The sequence below is a fragment of the Bidens hawaiensis genome, unplaced genomic scaffold (assembly GCF_021521415.1).
Source record: "Bidens hawaiensis isolate Kalapana, Puna unplaced genomic scaffold, B.hawaiensis_p1.1 tig00033581_1, whole genome shotgun sequence".
NCBI classification, from domain to species: domain Eukaryota; kingdom Viridiplantae; phylum Streptophyta; class Magnoliopsida; order Asterales; family Asteraceae; genus Bidens; species Bidens hawaiensis.
Genome location: NW_027495772.1, coordinates 71,137 through 91,775, shown reverse-complemented (window position 1 = coordinate 91,775; position 20,639 = coordinate 71,137). Strand labels below are relative to the sequence as shown.

The 20,639-nt window shown below is 37.5% G+C and overlaps 1 protein-coding gene across 1 annotated transcript; it reads right to left on the bottom strand.

Annotated features, from left to right (window-relative positions):
• Positions 1-1,112: 1,112 nt before the first annotated feature.
• Positions 1,113-20,322, bottom strand: LOC143585136 (G-type lectin S-receptor-like serine/threonine-protein kinase At4g27290). Its single transcript, XM_077066990.1, has 7 exons — positions 18,917-20,322; positions 18,657-18,794; positions 18,324-18,481; positions 2,791-3,001; positions 2,484-2,721; positions 2,258-2,408; positions 1,113-1,619 (listed from the first exon to the last, which is right to left on the bottom strand). Exons 1-7 carry the CDS (start codon positions 20,226-20,228, stop codon positions 1,314-1,316), a joined length of 2,514 nt encoding a protein of 837 aa, XP_076923105.1. The 5' UTR covers positions 20,229-20,322; the 3' UTR covers positions 1,113-1,313.
• Positions 20,323-20,639: the final 317 nt, after the last annotated feature.

The window sequence follows — 20,639 nt, the reverse complement described above, 5'->3', positions numbered from 1 at the left end:
TCAAACCCGAGCACTTTAGAACCCATTGTGAATCATGTAATCGTATACACGGCTCTTAATGCCATTGTTGGGTTTTAACAAGATTATTAAAGTCCAAATAAACCCTTTTATGAGGAAAACGTTGCGGAAATTAAGTTTTAAATATTGTTAACCATTACACATAAAACTCGATTTATGTTAAACCCAATCCAGGATCCATATACGATTCACACGCTATCAAAAAGCAACCATAGGGTGTTAACATGCATACCTTCTAGTCCGAAAATGAAAGAGATGAATGAGTTGAATGGCTAGCTTACAAATGAGGAAACCTCAAGCTTGTATACCCAACGAGCTTCAACAATCGCCTTAGGTTGCTAGGGTCCTTTTCACTATTGCAAGAACAAAACCCCTTTTTTTCTTCCTCTTCTTGTTCTCGGCTGGTTAGAGAGAAAAAGAGAGGATTTGTGTGTGTAAGAGAAGGTGTAATTTTGGTTGTCTCTAGAAAAGTGATCTACCAACCACACACTATGCATGTACTTGGAAGAAACAAAAAGAGAAGAGAGAGAAGAGGGGTCGGCCCCCCATGGGGTTCCCCACCCCCCCCCCCCCCCTCCCAAAAAAAAAACTCTAAACTTCTTTTGTTTATTTTCTTTTAAACATACTTGTTATTTATCCATATAAATAACGTCTCTTATATATAAATTATCCACATAATTTATTTGACACACAAATGCAAATATTAAAAAAATTATTTTCCAAATAATATAAGTGTTGATAATCATTACTTAGATCATATCTAATAATAATTATCATGGCCTTTGTCTAACTTGTTATTGGGTATGACCCCCACTTGGATCATAGCGTACTAGCAACATCAACTCAAATATGTGTCTTGGGCAGATCGATTCCTACAATGAGGGCTTCGCAAATCCTCGGTTAGCTATTAGTCTATTCAATATGTCATAAACTCATTCTAATACCATGGTTTTGCTAGTTGCTATGTTTATTGTCATATTTTTAATCGTCGTATAAAAAAACGCGTTTACATTATTTAGTGTGTTAAGACTTAAGGGGCGTGTTTTTTCGGTTTGGCTAAGGCACGTAAATTCGCAGGGCCAACCAAGATTATTACAATATATTGTATTTATCCGGTATCATAGTTTAGAGAAATCTAGCATTGTTCCCTCTTTATTTTGTTGTTTATTATTATTTCATAGTTTCATCGGTATCAATTATTTGCAATCTCTAGTTACAAAAAGATTGGTATTATCACTTAACATATATGTAAAAACCTATTCATTAACATTTTTTGATTCCATGTTTTAGTCCTATCATCTGCCATCCAACATTGTAATGCTTATTTCGTTGTTAGAACTTATTCCATATGAGCTTGAAGATTGCACAGTATCTTGCATATATTCTCCAGCATAAAAACCGGGTTCTTTGGGTGAAGGCAATGGACCCTCACTCCCCAACATCAGGATCACAGATGTCATGGTAGGTCTGTCTTCTGGGTGACGTTGAACACACAACAAACCGACATGGATAGATCGTAGAACCTGAGCCACATTGATTGACTCACCTAGGCATTTTGCGACCAATTGAAAGGATCTGCCTTCTTTATGAAGCCCCCATGCCTATTAAGATAAACAAAGACAAAGTCTTATCTTTTGGTGTTTCACAAGGGCAAATTGTATTAAAAGAAGCTAATTTTGGGTCATTTTAGATAATTAAATATATTTTCTCAAACGATCGTAAGTTCTCATTTTGGATTTTCTTTGAAGCTATACACTAGTATGGAAAAAGTTAACATGTTCGAAGATGAACTTTTAAAAAAGGTCTGGTAAATTTGATAATTAGTTTTATATATGTATATTTTTTTTTTCTTTTTAAATATTTCTATTCAGATCTCTCCATTTGCGAAATTAATATATAATGTTTCTTTACGATGATAATGTAGTTTTTTTTTCTAGTAATTTATAATATTAAACAAAACCCTAAAAGTTTATTTCATCTTTTTATTCACATTCAAATATAACTTTTATTTAAAATTGAGTCATAAATAAAGTATTTGTTGATATACTATAGCGGAAAATACTTTATTCCGTATACACGTCACTTTTCAAAAAAAAATATTTGAAATGACAAAAATGTATATTAATACTAATATCTTTTTTATATATAAGTGAAAGCAAAGATAATTATATAAAAATATCAATGCCTTCTACCCTTTTATAATATTTGCACTTCTTAAATTACAATGACCTGAACTTACATGTCCAATAAGGTTATTAGAGTGTCTTTTGTAGGCGAATCCTTTGTTTTTCACCCCGCACACAATTTCCAGCACCACTATGCCGAAGCTATATACGTCTGATTTTACCGAAAAGAAACCATCTCCTGCATACTCTGGCGCCATGTAGCCACTATAAGGAATTAAAACTTTATGTAAGTTATTCACAAAATAAAATTGAACTGAAGTTAGGGTAAATAAATCTCACTATGTTCCAACGACTCTGCTTGTGTTAGCTTCAAGCTGCCTTACTCCAAAAATTCTAGCCGTGCCAAAATCTGAAATCTTAGGGTTCATATCCGTATCAAGCAAAATATTGCTAGGTTTGAGATCTCTATGTATGATTCTAAGCCGAGAATCTTGATGAAGATAAAGAAGTCCCCGAGCAATTCCATTAATAATAAGGTAACGTGCAGACCAATCAAGGAGTTCACTTTGAGCTTTATCTGTGAATAGTTTGAATTTTAGTTTTTAATTTGACACTTTCATAAACCTTTTATCATTATTTCATTTACCAAATATGACGGAATCAAGGCCTTTGTTTGGCATGTATTCATAAACTAGCATCTTTTCGAACCCCTCTATGCAACACCCCAAAAGCTTAACAAGATTGCGATGTTGTAATTTAGATATCAAGAGAACTTCATTCTTGAACTCGTGAAGTCCTTGTGTGGATGTCTTTGATAGTCGCTTCACTGCTATTTCCTGTCTATCTTCAAGTACACCCTGAAACATAACGTTAATTAAAATGCGTACATTTTCGAAGATTGCATGTTACATGACTTGTGTCATTTTTCCAATTTCTACTATTAGTGTTTGGGAAAATCGTAGTACCCACTTTTGATCACAAACACGACAATGGTGTTCATATTAAACATGATTTAGCTGACAAATGTAACCGATCTAGTCGACAAACCACCATGTAGCAACACTCATGGGTCATCATGACGAGTTATTGTCAATGTTCATCTTTTTTTCTTCTTTTCAAAATAAAACAAGCTTTACGGAAGAAATGTTATTTACTAATTGAAAGATTGATTTGGTATGTAATAAGGGTGCCATTATATATATTCTTTAATCTCCTTCAATGTCCAACTTATTGCGGAGATATCATGTGTATGTTATTCTTCATATCACTCATACTTATATATGAGAACAGTAGTTTATGTACACTAACCTCTTTACATAAACCAAGAATCATCAACTAATTTTTAACAATAGCCCAAACATATCTTTAAGTTGTGGTTGATTCCTTTCATATTTAGTATATATTTGTGATATTAACTAAATCTTTTAACCGGATAATTCAGACTTAACACAAGAACAAGTATCCTATATAGTATTAAAGCGAGTACCCAAATTCCTATCAAAGAAATTTATAAAACATACCAAATACCTTGTACAAGAAGGGAGCCATCAGAAGGTGTTGTGGAAACATCACAGCGATTCGTGAATAGCATATCTGTTAGAGGTCAACCACAACTTAAATATATGTTTGGGCCCTTGTACCACTGAATTTGTTAATGTGATTAGCAACTTGGGTGTTCTCATTAACTAACTATGAAAGGAATCAACCACAACTTAAAGATATGTTTGGGCTATAGTTCAAAATTATTTGATGATTCTTGGTTTGTGTAAAAAGGTTAATGTACATAGTTACAATTGAAGATGCTAGAAATCACTTGGAAACCCTGATCATCAGAGGTTTTGGGCTCTTGTACCACTGAATTTGTTAATGCTAGAAATCAATTTAGTTTCTAGCAAGTGTATACTCCACACCTAACATGTTTCGATATTTACAGCGATTCCACGATGGCCTTAACGTTGTGTTCCAGAGTTGTAGTTAAAGATAGAAGAGAAATGATTTTCAGTGAAAACAAAAAAACTGGTGTTCCAAAGATTTTTTTTATGGAGAGAAAGGAAGAGAGGAGAAGAGAAAAACATGTATTTTTAGTGTTTATATCTTTCCTCACAAATTGGAATGATTTGAAGAGAAAGGAAAGCCATATACACATTGAAAATTCAATTCTAAGTTTTCCCTTGTCAACATGATTGCAGGATTATCTCCCACTACCTGACATGTCTTCAACAGCCACCTTCCGTCATCTCTCCCAATTTGATTTCACCGTTCTTCCGGTGGTTATGTGCAATTCTGCTTAGCAGAAAAGACAATCACAGGTAACTCATGCTGTTTTTTCCTTACAAAAATTATGAAACTTCAAACAATTGCTACATATTTACCCATTTATCATAATTCTTAAATTAGGATACACAATTTTGCTAGCTAATTCTGAACCATTTGTAATTATATCCATCAGTACCGTGTGTTAATTTGACCTAATTCATCTCAATTAAAACCCTAAATAATCATAATTGTCAACAACAATAAAAGCAAATTTGGTTACTATTTGATTGTTACAAAAGTATGATCAGATTCAATAATTAATACGATTATCATAACTTCAAACATAAAAGACACAATCAAACACTAGTAGGCACCGAGTGTGTAAGGAAGTCGAGCCAAGCCCGAGCCCGAGCTCAGGTTTTCAATTGTTTTTTTCAATCTCCTCGACTCGTTTATTATTCATTAATTAATTCATATACCATTTTAATTATTTTTATATATTTTGATAAAAACATTAAATGAGCCTAACATCTTTTTCTAGCTTTTCTAGTACCTTAAACGAGCCATGCTCGCTCAAGTTTGACTGTTTAGTGTAAAATTAATTTAGGTAATTGGTTCTGTTTTTGCATTTGTTTTACAGAATTGTAGTTTGATTTCTCTTAGGAACTTGGTAGGTTCTCTATTTGTTTTATTTGTTTATTAAGTAAGTGGTAGAAAATCTTGATTGTTTATCTTTGTTTTCCATATGATCAAAAACGATCTTGATTGTATGATAAACAAGAATTTGTTAATGCGTTGATATTCATGGTTATAATCACGTATGAATTTAAATATCTTGGAATATCTCATAGAATAGTAACCAAGTTTCAAAAGTGTTTTAATTAGGTCATTCATGCATATTTTTTCCAAATCGGGTAACTAAACCTTCAATTAAAGTCTCACCGATTTTTTTGTGCGTCAAGAAAGAAATGAAGGATAAGATGTGGAGGTCGTAATTTGCAATATATGTAGTTAAAGTTAGAAAATTTTAAAAAACGTTAATTATATTAAAATTCAAAAAAAAAAAAACAAATTCACTTCGCCACTCAACGTCAACATAAAAAAAAAGATAAAAAAATTTCCTATATGAAACAAAAAAGAGAAAGGCTAAAAAAACATGTTAAAACTTTTAATTTAATAAAATATAAAATTTGAGTAACTTAATTGAAACATTTTTTAAAGTTGAGTGACCTAATTGGACCACATTTGAAACTTGGTTACTATTCTATGAAATTACCCCTTAAATATCTACTTAAATATCTAGATCATTAGTGAATAAAGTCTATACGTGATAATATTTGAGTTTCAATTATTGTTTTGAAGCTTCCTTTCTTTGAGTCACAGATTTTAGAATGTAAGTTGTAGTTAAATCACCTACTTCAACATTAAGATAATACTTTTTTGATATTGGTTAGCTTAGTACATAAAAATGTCAAATTAATGAGCTTCTTGAAGATGATATATGTTTTTTTCTAGTGTGCTCTAATTTGCTACCGTTGGTTTTAGACCAATAAATTACACACATGACAAAACATTCGTATGCATTATGTGTTTATTTTTAAACTATAATTTAATATGCTATTAACAACACTTTTGAGAAAAAAGAAAAATGTTCGTTTCCTAATAATGCATTATTTTAAAGTAGAATTTAATATGCTAGTAACAACACTAAAACTTAATATGCTAGTAACAACACTTGGTGTTAGACAATCTTGTAACTTAATAAATTTGACTATTAGACCATATCTATATTGTGTTTTGTGTGATTAACCGCAGGTCTTATTTGGCCCGTTTATGGTACTAAAAGAGCTTGAGTCGAGCTTAGGCCACTTTAAGGTTTTTCTCAAATTATTTAAAACAATTAATATATATATATATATATATATATATTAAAGAAACACAGATTTAATCCCCAAGGGGTTAGATCAATAAGTCCACATGATACGGGTCAAACAACTACCTAATTAACTATATAGGCTCAATCTCCCAAGTCTAGTGACAAAAACTGGTAAAACAACCACCGTGAGCTCGTTACAGGAAGGACAAGAGGGGGGTCTTCCCGTAACCACCATCCGGGGTGAGAATAAGTATCATTTTAAAGGAGAGAAAAGTACTTAAGTATTTAGGGTTGATCGTTGTGAGTGAATAAATACCTTGTGACGATGGCGAAGGTATTTATAGCCGAATGGATTAGAGAATATTATTGGTCCAGCTGTCCCTCTTCTAGAAGACGTTGTTGTAATAACCTGTACATGTGTCTTCATACGATAGGACGAGCTAAATAGCCATGTGCACGGTTATAACAACCTGGCCAGCTGTCCTCATTTTATTGGTTGTTGCATCACGTGCTTTCCAAGAAAGAATCTTTGCAAATCATCTAGAAGGAAGTTAGTTACCTACATCTATCCCTCTGACGTCACTCTCTGGTCTCCTTTGCGTGTGGGAATAGTACCATGCGGATGACTTCTGAGGCTTCTAGGTTACTCCGCAAACAGTCTTTCTACTTTATTCTTATTCTTCCTCTGACTTAGGATATGCGGGTGATTAATGTGTTCCGCGGGTGACTTCAGAGGGAGTCCTCTTTCACCCACGGATGGTCTTCATGGTATTTGGTTCGTTTTGCTACCCTACCTCTATAAGTTCCCCCAGTCCATTGCTTCTTCCGCGTGAAGTTTTATGCAGGTGAAATTTGGACTTAAGGTCTTTCATGGGGATTTTTTGAATTTCTATGTTTGGTGGAGATATTTTGTGTTGTGACGATAACCATGAAAAAGGATGATGTGACAGCTTGCAGGGGTTGCACAGTCGACGCCTTTTCGCTTTTTCGGTTTCCCCGCGTGACGTGGCGCGAGCCTATTGGACCTTCTATTTCTCTCTCCACTGTCGAAACTCCTATTGCATTAACATCGATGGGTATAAGTAGGGCGGTTATATCCCCTTTGAATCTTTTATCTCCTTCGATTATTCATTTTCTTCTTAGCTTTTCTCTCAATTGGTCGATTCAACCTTTTCCACTTTTCACGATTGCTTAATGTTTTCCATTCTCCACTAATATAATGGCCGGATATAAGAAAGCTTCGTCTTCACCATCTATAGAGACGGTTGAGATAAATTGGAAGCAGTCGGAGTTTGAAAAAACTCATCGCCATAAACGGGAAAGCACCGGAATGGGAACCGGATTTTCCCGTTGCCAGTTCTACCACCGACAAGTCGACGTCCGGTAAGAGGGCCGTATATTCGGAATTCTTCTGTTCTGGGAATCTTCGGTTTCCGATAACCAAGTTCCTGGGCAACGCCTTGACCGGTCATGGGATTAACCTATCCCAGGTGCACCCCTTCGGCCTACTGCGAATTCGCCATTTCAAGTTCGTCTGTAAGGAGAATGATATTGTGCCCACCGTTGAGAAATTTTGCGTCTTCTACAAGATGCGCGGCCACGGTAAGTGGTTTAATTGTGCCACCATGTCCAAGAGGGTAATAGGCACCGAGCCACCACGCAGTGATTATGATTGGAGGACAAAATTTTCTTGGATGCGGGAGGACGTGATTTTGCTCACAACGGTTCATCGACCTGCCAACGAGAAGATTCTGGATATGAACGTCGCGCGTTTTAAGGACCAGGAGTGGTTCAAGACATTGATTTGGAAGCCCACGCCAATGCGAGCAATACCTGAGGAAGCCCACGCCAATGCGAGCAATACCCGAGGAAGCCCTCGTTTGGGCTGGTATGAGCCGTTTGTGGCCATATCCGGATCTCGAACCGTTCTTCCAGAATGCGGACGAAAGTAAGTTATTCATGTTTTCTTCGTTGGCTTTATATTTTTTAATATTTTTTTTTTGTGTTTCTCAAGGAGAGGGGGCGATGCTTGATGTTTTGTCAGAAAAAACTGTTGGATGCCAGCAAAAGCACATCTGTGATGCAAAAGCATTGACCATCCTGGACAAGTCGTGTGATCATTTCCACTTCCCTACTAAAGTATGCGCCGAGACAGTAGTTTCTGAGGCGATATTCCAATTAGGTGTGTTTTCTTTGAACCCGCGACCGTTAAATGTTTTGACTTCAGACGGAGTGATTTTACTTCTATCCTCAAGTGACGAATCATCACCCTGTGAAGAATACTATTCTGATGACACGCCTGAAACTTCGGTTGTTCTGCGTGCATTGGCAGATTTGGAGAAGAAGAGGAAACAACGGGATTCCAAAGCAAGTGATGCGGAAACCAGCCACGCAGATGCTGAGGAAGAGCCTACCAAGAAGAAGAAGAGGGCATCCGGGCTGAAAAGGTCCGCCTTGCGGATTGTGTGAAGGAGCTGATGCAGGCCTCCGCTCGTAAGTTATTTGAAATTACAGAATAACCGTCTTCTTTCTTTGTGTTTTTTTATTCTAACATTGGCGTTCATTATTTTTCAGAAGCGACTGATACACCTGATTCCTACTCCCGCTATCATCATATCCGATGATGCGTCCGTTGGAAAGGGATGGAGCCAGTTAAGGATGCTGAGGACCCGAAGACGCATGATTCTCCTCGTCCCACTCCACTTTCTCCGCCGCAGTCTCCTCCCCACTTATCTTTTTCGTCACCATGGCGTCAAGCAGGTGGTGGGGAGGCAACTCACTCCCAACACTCAAATGCAAATTATTATGGGGTGGCGAACCCCAGGGAGGATGACCATCTGTACATCCCACATTGGACCTTGGTGCAGGAATCCTGTCTTACGTATCAGAATGTATGCGTTGAGTTTGTGAGCCGAAACATCCCACCTGCTGAACGTTTTTTCCAGCATAGACGCCCCCGCCACGATCTCGCTCGTAGCTTTAACCTTGTCTTAGCTAACACTGTAGCCAATGGTCAAGAAATTGTGCGAGAGTGGCAATCTATGAGTGAAATGTCTCGGGCGACCGAGGAAGCCAAGAAGATGGCTGAGGAGCAAAGTTTTAAGGCTAATACTGCTGAGTGGAAGCTAAAAGACGCAGAAATTTCCCTCCAAGCAGAGAAAGATAGACAAGCAGCCGCTGCCCGCCAATGGGAGGATGCGCGCAAAAAACATAATGCTTTACTTATGGCCGCCCGGGAAGAGACGAGACGCAAGGAGGCAGACCTGGCCAAAGCCCTTGAAGCTAACTATGCGCTGGAAACTCAAGTTACCAACCAAGGTAACTTGATTCAAACATATGGGTAAGAGGTTATAAGGCTGCGGAAGGAGCAGACCGAGGAGATGGACAAACGGGCGGAGGATCTAAAAGTCGCATATGTCGCGCTGTGGAGGGTTATGGTAAGCTAGAGGAGCGAGCCAAGACCTTTCATGATGATAATTTGCGGCTAGTGGATGGGTATAAGGAGGTGGAGGAGCGAGCCAAGAAGGCAGAAGAAGTGGCTGATGTCTGACGGCCTTGCACTGGTACATGTTCCTTCCTTATCGTCCCCTCTTTTCTCGTATTCTTATAATTTGTTAACATCTATATATTCCTTATATCTGGTAGGTTAACAAGCATATCAAGGAAGAGCCTGAGCTAACAGATAGTCTCGCTATTTTGGTTGACACCTTGTCTCAAGCCGGTAGCAAGGTTGGCTTTGAGGAAGGTGTGGAGTACACAATGGCACAACGCTCTATTAAGAAGCATCCGCTTCACGGTCTTAATGTCGGGCAAGAGTATAACAGACGCATGAGGGAATATGACGAACTGTGTTCTCCTCTTCATGTTATGCTTCCTGAATTTGCTTCCGCAGAAGATTGCTTCCAGCGCCTAAAAGAATATTTGCAAGAGTCATCAGAAGACGCGCCTTCTACTCCCCCAGCTGCTCCCAAGCCGGACACTCTTTCCTCCCAGATCCGAGGCCCCGAAGATGAGGCTATTCAAGATCCTTAAGATAAATATAGCTATGCTTAGTAATCCCTCTCTTTTTTTTGTAATCCCATTTGACTGAATATGAGAAGCTTTTATCCTTTACACTTTGTCTAATGAATAATATAAGTGTTAGATTTAGGATCTTCTTAGATGTCAATAAAGGATTTCTTAAGGTTTTAATAACATGCGGATCATTTTTGGCACGCGGGCCAGGAATAAAATTTTAATGATACGCCAATCATCTCTCGCGCGCAGGCCAGGAAAAAAGGTTTAAGACACGCGGGTCATCTCTGACACGCGGGCCAGGAATAAAGTTTAATGACATGCGGGTTATCTCCGGCACGCAGGCCAAGAATAAAATTTAATGTGAAAAATAGTACGTTGCGGTTTAGACGATTACTTTAATAAACGTGGCACGCAATCCTAATTACATTATAATCGATGACATAAGACTACGTCTCACTAACTATTAAGGCAAGCAGGCCGAAAATAAAAGAAACGGTAATACAATTCACATATAGCATTTCTTTAGATGATCAATATTCCAAGTTCTTGGAATTACTGTCCCATCCAATTTATCCAACTTGTAAGCGCATTTCGATAATACTTCTTTCACTCAGTAATGCCCTTCCCGAGTTGGGGCAAGTTTGCCTGCTGGTTCTTTCCCTGACACCTCGTTATTACAGAAGACAAAATATCGTGCATCGAAGTTGTATTTCTGGACTCGTGAATTATAATACTTCTGTAGTTGCTGCTTGAAGCTATGTTCACGTATCAGTGCCAATTCGTGCCTTTCTTCAAGGAGATCGAGGTTCAACCGCAGTTCATTCTTGTTGTCTTTATTAGCTAAAATTCTTGCGGATGGAATCCCAATCTCAGCCGGGATCAAAGCCTCGGTACCATACGTCAAACTAAATGGTATTTCCGAATTGCTTGTCTTCTTCATGGTACAGAAAGCCCAAAGCACATGGGGCAATTCGTCCACCCATCCGTCCGTTTGGTACCTAGTCTCGACTTGATTACATCCTTGATGGTTCTGTTGGCTCTTTCGACCTGGCCATTGGCCTGTGGGTTGGCTACTGATGTGAACACTTGAGTGATAGAAGTTCTTTTAACCACGCTTGAAGCCCATCATCTGCAAACTGGGTTCTATTAGCGCTAATCAATTCTTGCGGGAGGCCGAAACGACAGATGATGAACTCCCATAAGAATTTCTTGATGTTGGCTGCAGTAATGGAGGCTACTGGCGTAGCCTCCACTCATTTAGTGAAGTAGTCAATTGCCATAATCAAGAACTTGCATCTCGGGGCTTCTGGGAATGGACCCATGATATCAATGGCCCATTTTTAGAACGGCCATGCGGACGTTACCGGCACTAATTTATTTTTTGTCATAGGGTATTGGGAGCATGGAGTTTACATGAGTCACACTTTCTGACCTCTTTTACTGCGTCCATATGCATTCCCGGCCAATAATACCCTGCATTCATGAGTTTGGGCACTACCATCCTTGGACCCGCATGAAGACCACAAATGTCTTCATGGATTTCTCTAATCAGATAATTTGCATCATCAGCATCCACACATCTCAAGAGTGGACCATGAAATGACATGCGGTACAAAATTGCTTCTTGTACTTGATAATTCAAGGCTTTATGTTTGAGTTTGCGGGCCACTGCTTTTTCGTCCAGGAGGACACAAGAAGTTAAGTACGCCAGGATCGGCGTCATCCAAGATTCAACTCGTGTTTGTATGACCAAAACTTGATGTTGCGGAACTTAAGGTTGTTCAAGGACTTCCACGCAGATGTCTTTGGCAAAATGTTCAAAATTCGTTGAAGCCAATTACTCAGAGCATCTGCGGACTTGTTCTCACTTCTCTTGATGTGAATAACTTTACAAGATAAGAATTGGAGAATAAGATCATTTGCTTGTGAAAGATATGAAGCCATCACAACATTTTTCGCTTCGTAAGCCCCATTAATCTGCCCTGCTATTAGCATAAAGTCTACTCGTTCCTCTAAGTGTTGCGCACCCAGTCCTGCCAAGAAAGTTTCGTATTCCGCCTCATTATTTGTACTCTTGAAGTCCGAGTTTATGGCATAAGTGAGCTCGTGCCCCTCAGGATTAACCAGTCTAAGCCATGCGCCTAACCCTTCACCGCTTAAAGCTCCATCCATAAACAATGACCAAATTTGGTCTCTTTCGGGAGGTATTGGATTATGTTTTTCAATCAGGCACTCTTGTTCTTTGCTCCGCGGAACTTCTGTGACGAAGTCTGCTAGCACTTGAACTTTGATTTTTGGTCGAGGTATGTACTCAATTGAATGTTCCCCCAACTCAATAGCCCATTTAGCCAATCTTCCAGACAATTCTGGTTTACTTAATACACTTTTTAACTTGTATCCAGTCAACACATTATTTGTATGCCCTTGAAAGTAACTTCGGAGGCGTCTGGCCGCATAAACCAATGCTAACACTAACTTCTCAACCATCGAATATCTTGTTTTTGTGTCTATCAATGTTCTACTCACGTAGTAGATCGGAGTCTGGAGATTTTTTCTGTCTGTCAATAGTACAGCTCCAATGGCGACGTCAGATGCTGAAAGATACAGCGTCAATGGTTCTCCGACCTGCGGCGCAGTCATGGTAGGCAAATCCATTAAACACTTCTTAACTTCCAAAAACGCTTGTTCCGCTTCCGCGGTCCATTTAAAATGTGCACTTTTTAAACAATTTCTCATTGTTGATACAATAGGGAACGATTTAGCCGCACGATTGGCTAGGAATCTATTCAAAGCCACCAGCCTGCCATTCAGTGTTTGTACCTCCTTAAGGGACGAAGGTGAAGGCATGCAGGCAACTGCCTATACCTTGTTTAGCTTAGCTTTGAAGCCTGCACCCATGACAATTACACCCAAAAACTTTCCCTCTTCTATTCCGAAAGAACACTTGCTAGGATTAAGTTTCATGTTAATCTTCCTTAGGGTGTTGAATGTTTCTTCTATATCCCTCAACATCTAATTTTCCTCAGTACTTTTTATCACCAAATCATCCATGTACACTTCTAGATTACGTCAAATCTTATTTTTGAAAGCTTCATCCATCAAACGCTGGTAAGAGGCACCCGCATTCTTTAATCCAAAGGGCATCATTCTGTAACAAAATGTGCCTTGATCAGTGTGAAATGAATTTTTATCCTCATCACCTGCCGCCATTTGGATCTGGTGATAGCCCATGTAAGCATCAAGGAAACATTTTAATTTGAAAGGAGCTATTGAGTCAACTTTTAAATCAATCTCTAGAAGTGGATAACAATCTTTCCGGCAGGGTTTATTCAAATATTTAAAATCAATGCGCATCCGTCATGTCCCGTTACTTTTGGGAAAGATGACCGGATTTGCAATTCACGTCTGATATTGAATTTTTCGAATGATACCATAGTTTAATAAGTCTTGAACTTGCTCATTTATAGCCTTAGTTTGCTCCGGACCCATCTTTCATTTTTTCTGCATGACTGGTGTGAATGTTGGATTCACCCGCAGCTTGTGTTCCGCAATCTTTCTTGGAACGCTTGTCATGTCTGCGGGTTGCCAAGCAAATATGTCCACATTTCTTGTTAAAAACTGTTTCAAAACAGTCCTTACTATCTCAGAAATAGCAGGTCCAATCGTAACTGTTTGATCTGAAAATTTCTTATTCAACACCCACTTTTTTGGCTCAGTTTGCTCAGCTTGATTTGGTACTTTACTCGGTTTCGAACTTTCTATCGTGAAACAATGTCTGTTTATGCGTATGATTACTACTCCGGTGTGCATTGGAACTCCTACCATGCCATGAGCTATGGATGAATGAGCATTAAAATCACCTATTGCTTCGCGTCCCAGAATAACGTCGTGTTTTGACTTGGCTGGTAAAACCAGAAATTCTACATCCTAGGTTCTTGAGTGAACTCCATCACTAAGTGTAACGGGAAATGAAATCACCCCACGCGGATGCATTACCTCATAACAGAAGCCAGTCACCGGCGCATGAATTGGCTTCAGCCTCGCATTGTCTTCCTCATCAAGTTGCTCAAAACATTGTTCATACATTATATCCGACGTATTTCCAGTGTCAAATAAAAAATAATGTGATCGGTAGTAACCGATCAGGGCATCAGCGAATTCTTGTTACATGGACCCTCTTTAACCCGCGGGAATATTACGGGTTCACTTTTCCATTCTTCCTCATCAATTTCTTGCCTTTTACTCCCACTGATTCGTCCTCCTTGGATCATGTGAACATTTAAATCTTTGACCTGCTTTTTAGGCAGGCCGGGATTAACTTGTGTGGGAGCTTTGCTAGCACCCTGCCTAACATTCTTCACCAGGTTTTCCAACTTTCCAAATTTAACAGCAGCTTCGATCTCATTTTTCAAGGTAACACAATCATCTGTGTTGTGATTGATGTCATCATGAAACGTAAAATGCTTCTTAGGATCGTGAAATGCTCTCTTCATGATCGGCTGAGGTTTCCTAAAGTTCTTGTTTTCAATGGTCAAAATTTCTGAGGGAGTTTTTATCAGCGGAATCCAATTGATGGTATTCTTCATGAGAGTACTTGCTTTATTTTTGTTGCCAATCAGTGTTCTTGCATCTGGTTGCTTCGAAGTTTCCGCAAGAGGTTGAAGTCTTGACCAAATTGACCCTTTGGCTAACCTGTTCATCTGCGAATTTTGAAGTTCCACCTTTGGTATCTGTTTAGGGCTCTCAGAACCTAAAGTCTTTTCAGTTCTTGCAAACAATTTTGCGGCGGACATTATTTCATTCTATGCTTTTGGCATTCCATCCTTGTCAGTTAGTTAAACAATGGATGAGGGCGTTACTCTGCACATTCTTGTGGAAAGCTCCCCTCAACATATCCTCGCTGATTCCTCCGATGTTTAAACTTTCGTCATTAAACCGAGAAATGAAGTCTTCAATAGACTCATTATCACGCCTAACGACGTCTAATATTTCAGAAGGATCTCGAGTGTGCTTCTTTTGTTGACTAAAATGTTGAGAAAACTTAGCCACTAGATCGTCCCAACTCTTAATTTGTCCATCCGGTAATTTTTTAAACCATTCCTGAGCTGCCCCCGTTAATGTTAACGCGAGCATGTGACACTAGTAAGGTAGAGTCCACCCACTGACCCCACCTACTGCCACAAAGTTAAGTAGGTGATCGCTTGGATCAGACATTCCGTTGTACTTCCCTAAGGTGGTAGGAATTTTCACGTTGACTGGGAACGGAGCCATGGAAATACGCGGGACAAATTTTGATTTCTCGACGAATGCTGCGGGTCGGTATGGTTTTATGAAGTCTTTTTCCGCATCATTGTGATACTCTGTATGACGGACTACTGGTCGCAGACGATTAATTTCTTCTCTTCCATGGATCTGACTATCACAGCACGGATGACGCCAATGAAGAAACACATATCTAATCCCCAAGGGGTTAGATCAATGAGTCCACAGGATACGGGTCAAACAACTTGTAAATTAACGATATAGGATCAATCTCCTAAGTCTAGTGATAGAAACCTGCAAAATAACCATCGTGAGCTCGTTACGGGGAGGACAAGCGGGGGTGTCTTCCTGTAACCACTATCCGGCGTGAGAATAAGTACCATTCTAAAGGAGAGAAAAGTACTTAAGTATTTAGAGTAGATCGTGGTGAGTGAATGAATACCTTATGACGATGGCGAAGGTATTTATAGCCGAAGGGATTAGGGAATATTATTGGTCCAGCTGTCCCTCTTTTAGAAGACGTTGTTGTAACAACTTGGACACGTGTTCGCATACGATAGGTCGAGCTAAATAGCCATGTGCACGGTTAGAACAACCTGGCCACCTGACCTCCTTTTATTGGCTGTTGCATCACGTGCTTTCCAAGAAATAATCTTTGCAAATCATCTAGAAGGAAGTGACTTAACTACAGTTGTCTCTCTGGTCTCCTTTGCGGGTGGGAATAGCACCCTGCGGATGAATTCTGAGGACGTCTAGGTTACTCCACAAATAGTCGTTGGACTTTATTCTTATTCTTCCTCAGACTAAAGTTATGCGGGTAATTAATGTGTTCCGCGGGTGACTTCTGTGGAAGTCCTCTTTCACCCACGGATGGTCTTCATGGGTATGTGGGTCCTTTTGCTACCCTACCTTTCTCTCTCTCTCTATATATATATATATATATAAGGATCTTAAGAAAACTTTTTAAAATTGAGAACTTTAAGAACTATTTTGAGACACAAAAAAACCTTTTAAAAATATATATAAAAAAAATTATAAAACGAAAAAAATGAAAATTTTTAAAATGTGAAAAAAACCAAAAATTTTTATTTTTCATCCCGTTTTAATTAAAAAAATAAAAAATAATAATAAAACTTAGGTATACACATATGTATATCTGTTTTTAAGCTCGATTTACATAATGTACACATATGCACATCATCATATATCATAATTGTACATATGTGTATAAAGAATAACATGTATATTATAAAAAGAATAAGTATTATACACATGTGTATAATTTTGCTAAACCGATAATTTTTTTTTAGTTTTTTTTTATTTTTTTATAAAACCGGGATGAAAAATAAATTTTTTTGGTTTTTACACTTTTTTTATTTTCGGATTTTTTTGTTTTATAACTTTTTTTATTTTTTTAAAAGAATTTATTTTTGTTATAAAATGATTCTTAAAGTTCTTATTTCAAAATGGTTCTCACATGATTATAATCATATATATATAGGATGAGTATCATTACAGAACTACTAAATTATTTAAGAATTTGAAGGAACTCATGAAAACTAAAGTTTTTTATAAAAATTTTTGTATGTAAATGTTATTTGAGTGTAGTTTATTATTTTTTATATCTGTACTTACGATTATAATTTTAAAAATTAGTTTTTATACATATCTATGTTTTGTTTTACACCTATATAAATTTGCAAGTACATAAATTTTACACATATGCAAACTTGTGATTAATATATGTAATCAAAATTTTTTATATAAAATATGATAAAACTACTCTTAAATAATGTTAATATATAAAAACAATTTAAAAAATATTTGGTTGTTTAGAGTTCCTAAGAGTTCTTAACTATTTTAGAGTTCTAAAACTCTAAAATAGTTAATAACTCTTAGGAACTCTAAACAACCAAATATTTTTTAAATTGTTTTTATATATTAACATTATTTAAAAGTAGTTTTATCATATTTTATATAAAAAAATTATATATATGTAATTAGCTAACAAGTCGAGCCCGATCTTCAGAAAACAACTCTCTATTCGAGCTCGAGTTTAGAAAAAGTGCTTGAAACGAGCCGATCTCGAGCTCGAGCCCTTGTAAGGCAAAACATGTTCAGCTCATTTATCACGTTTATTATTTGTTTTAGTTTTACTTAAAGAGTATAATTTTAGAAATGTTAACCGTTACAAATGAAAAGATTTTTGTTGGTACGTATGAATAGTAATTGGATTAATCAGAATGAAGATAGAAGATGAAATAGAAGGCTGTCTTCGTATTGTGTTTGAGTAAAACAAGAGCAATACAAAGATAAGGAGAATTTAGTTGTTAATTAATAATAATATCTTTGGTCGGTTGGTTTTGTTTGAGTATCATCTCAACGATGTGACCATTTGAGATATTTTCTTCTTGTTAGAATCAAGTTAAAGAACATGGATCTCTATATAGAAATTTAAAATGAATATGAGCTCAAACTGATGGTAAAATTGACTCTCTTGATATGTTTGACTTTCTCTAGGTGTAAATTGTTCTTTTTATATATATTAGTAATATCATGATTTTCTTTTCTTTTTGTTCGATTCAGGAACATGTAAATTGTTCAATTTTTTTTTCCATTTTTTTCATTTTCATTGAACTCTAGGACACCAAATAAAATCACCTCTTTTAATTTAATTTTGTTTCTTCTATCTCATAATTTCATTTCTTTTCTTTTTTTTTCTTTTCTCTTCTTAAACAAATTAAAGAGGTAATGAACTCATAGAATACCTTGTAAACCGGGCCAAAACCACCCTCTCCGAGTTTGTTGTTTGTTGAAAAGTTGTTTGTAGCTTTAAGTAATGTAGACAAGTCAAAGAGTGGTAGCTCTAAATCGTCGTCACCACTTCTATCTTCATGATCATTTTCAAACTCGTTATTGGATGTCCCTGTTAATATACATTCTGGGAAATATTAGCTCTATTACAAATTGGTCTGTGGACTTCATTCAATTCAGTGTACATTACATTCTGGGAAATAATTAACCGTTTTTGTTCTAAATTGATGATAAAACAAACATGAGCCTGACATGTTTATAAGTACGTTTGTGTTTGAACTTCATACCTTGTTGATGTTTCTGCTTCTTATTCAAACGATAAACTAAGCATATTGAAAGTAGGATCACCAAAACCACAAATGCTATGAGCCCCATAACTCGTACTATTTTCCATGCACTTAAGCTCTCCCTGTTTCCTATCGACTCTGTGCAAAAACATAATGTTCATGTGATATGAAGACAGTAATTAATAATAATAAAATACTTTTCCTCATCCTTGTACATGTTTTCTTATGAAAATTAAAATGTAGTTTTTGTTTTGATTTACCTAACTGTGAGAGCGGCATCCGTATATAAAGAGTGTCCCCGTTTTCTCCAAACGTTCGGATATCAATTAAGTCACCAAACCATAACAAGCAACCACTACCACCCTCCGAGATATTCAAGTTTGTGTAAGCATTACATGAACAATTGCTTTTACACATCTTCTCACATTCCACAAGGCTCATGGTCAGGTTATACCTTGACCACTGAGTGTCGGGTAATTTCAAGTTAGAATACTTGTTGAACCCTTCCCCCGGTCCACAATCCAAAGGGATGGCGCGTCGACACCCTTGTGACGGATCTGCAGCGCTCCACCGATCAGGAGATTTGGGTTCAAACCCCTTCAAACATTCACATACCGGGGATTTGTCAACGTTGCATCTCCCATTTGGCCCGCACACAGCATACTGATTACATTGATCGCTTTCTGGGGCTAAAAAAAGGTTCCAATCTTGTTTGCTATCATCCCATAACAAGCGCGCTATACTAGCGTTTGGGTGTACCACCACCCGCATCAAAACCGAAGTATCTATAAGATCGAACTGGAAGTAAATTTCTTTTTGATTAAGAACAAAGGTGTAATTGAAAACCGGGTTCGGTCTCAAATTTGGGAACCCAGTATACCTGAGTCCATTCCATGGACCTCCCCGGAACTTTATTTTCGGGCCGTCCATTAGGATCACCTGAGGATAACCGCTGATATTAATCCCGAATGAATAGTTACCCGAAGCTGGATCATTGTCGGATTTCCATGGCCTGAAGCGCCTTTCAAACCCGGTGACCAAATTCATACCATACCTCATTCCGGGAAGTAAAGTGTCTGTTATATAGTCAAAACTTTGCCATATGGGATTTTCTTGATTGATGTTGTCGCCTTCTTTATAAATTATGAAGTTCCCTGTATCTAGAAGCTGGCCGATAGGATTGCTGACTGATGTCTTGCTGGTTGAGTTCCATAGGACAGTGCCCGTGGTGGCGTCCCGAAGAACTAAAACTCCTTGAAGGGTGGGAGTTAGCTCGCCGGAGGTATGCGTGAGTGGTGTGTTACGGTTGGCTACCCATACAACTGTTCCGTTCGCTCTTTTCTTGTACCAAATCCCGACATAATGGTTCGTGGAGTTTTCGAGGCTAAAGAAACGAAGTTCGAAGGTTTCTTGTGGCGAAACAATGGTATCATTATATCTAATGATTTGGTTTGCAGATATCGTGTCTGCACCAAAGGTAAAAGTTATTGATGCATAAAGTACAACAAAGAAACCGAAGATCAACTTGCTCTTAGTCACTCTTGTTTCCGGCATCAACGTATCAGTAACCATAGTTCTACAATTAAGATATAAGAACACTTTGATTCAGTTCTGAAAACTAGATATAAATAAAACTCCATTTTAATGGTCCCGTGGACTTTGGACTATACAATCACGCATGACCAACACCTCTTGTGAAAATAGAGCTTATTTTTCATTTACCAATTTTTTTTCCCATTGGATGACTAAGCAAAAAGTGTAACTCCCCACCATCTAAATATAAGGGGCTCTTACTAAATTTTAACTAAAAAAAGTGTAATCTGCTATTATAATAAACAAAAATGATGGTTGAACCACATTACTCCTAAGTGATCTAATATTTTGTCAAGTGGTATCCTATCTTTGAAACTTTATGTCATAACTATTTATAATTAAATTAAAATAAAAAAATTAAAACCTTTTATATACACAACTAAATGTATT

What these genes read in the sequence shown, in the direction of transcription:
- LOC143585136 (XM_077066990.1), bottom strand. Translation starts at nt 20,228, where the DNA reads ATGGTTACTGATACGTTGATGCCGGAAACAAGAGTGACTAAGAGCAAG. An exon ending in GATGCCGCTCTCACAGTTAG is followed by an intron (nt 18,795 to 18,916) that starts GTAAATCAAAAC and finishes GTTTTTGCACAG; the next exon opens with AGTCGATAGGAAACAGGGAG. An exon ending in GTTTTGGCCCGGTTTACAAG is followed by an intron (nt 3,002 to 18,323) that starts GTATTCTATGAG and finishes GTTATGTTTCAG; the next exon opens with GGTGTACTTGAAGATAGACA.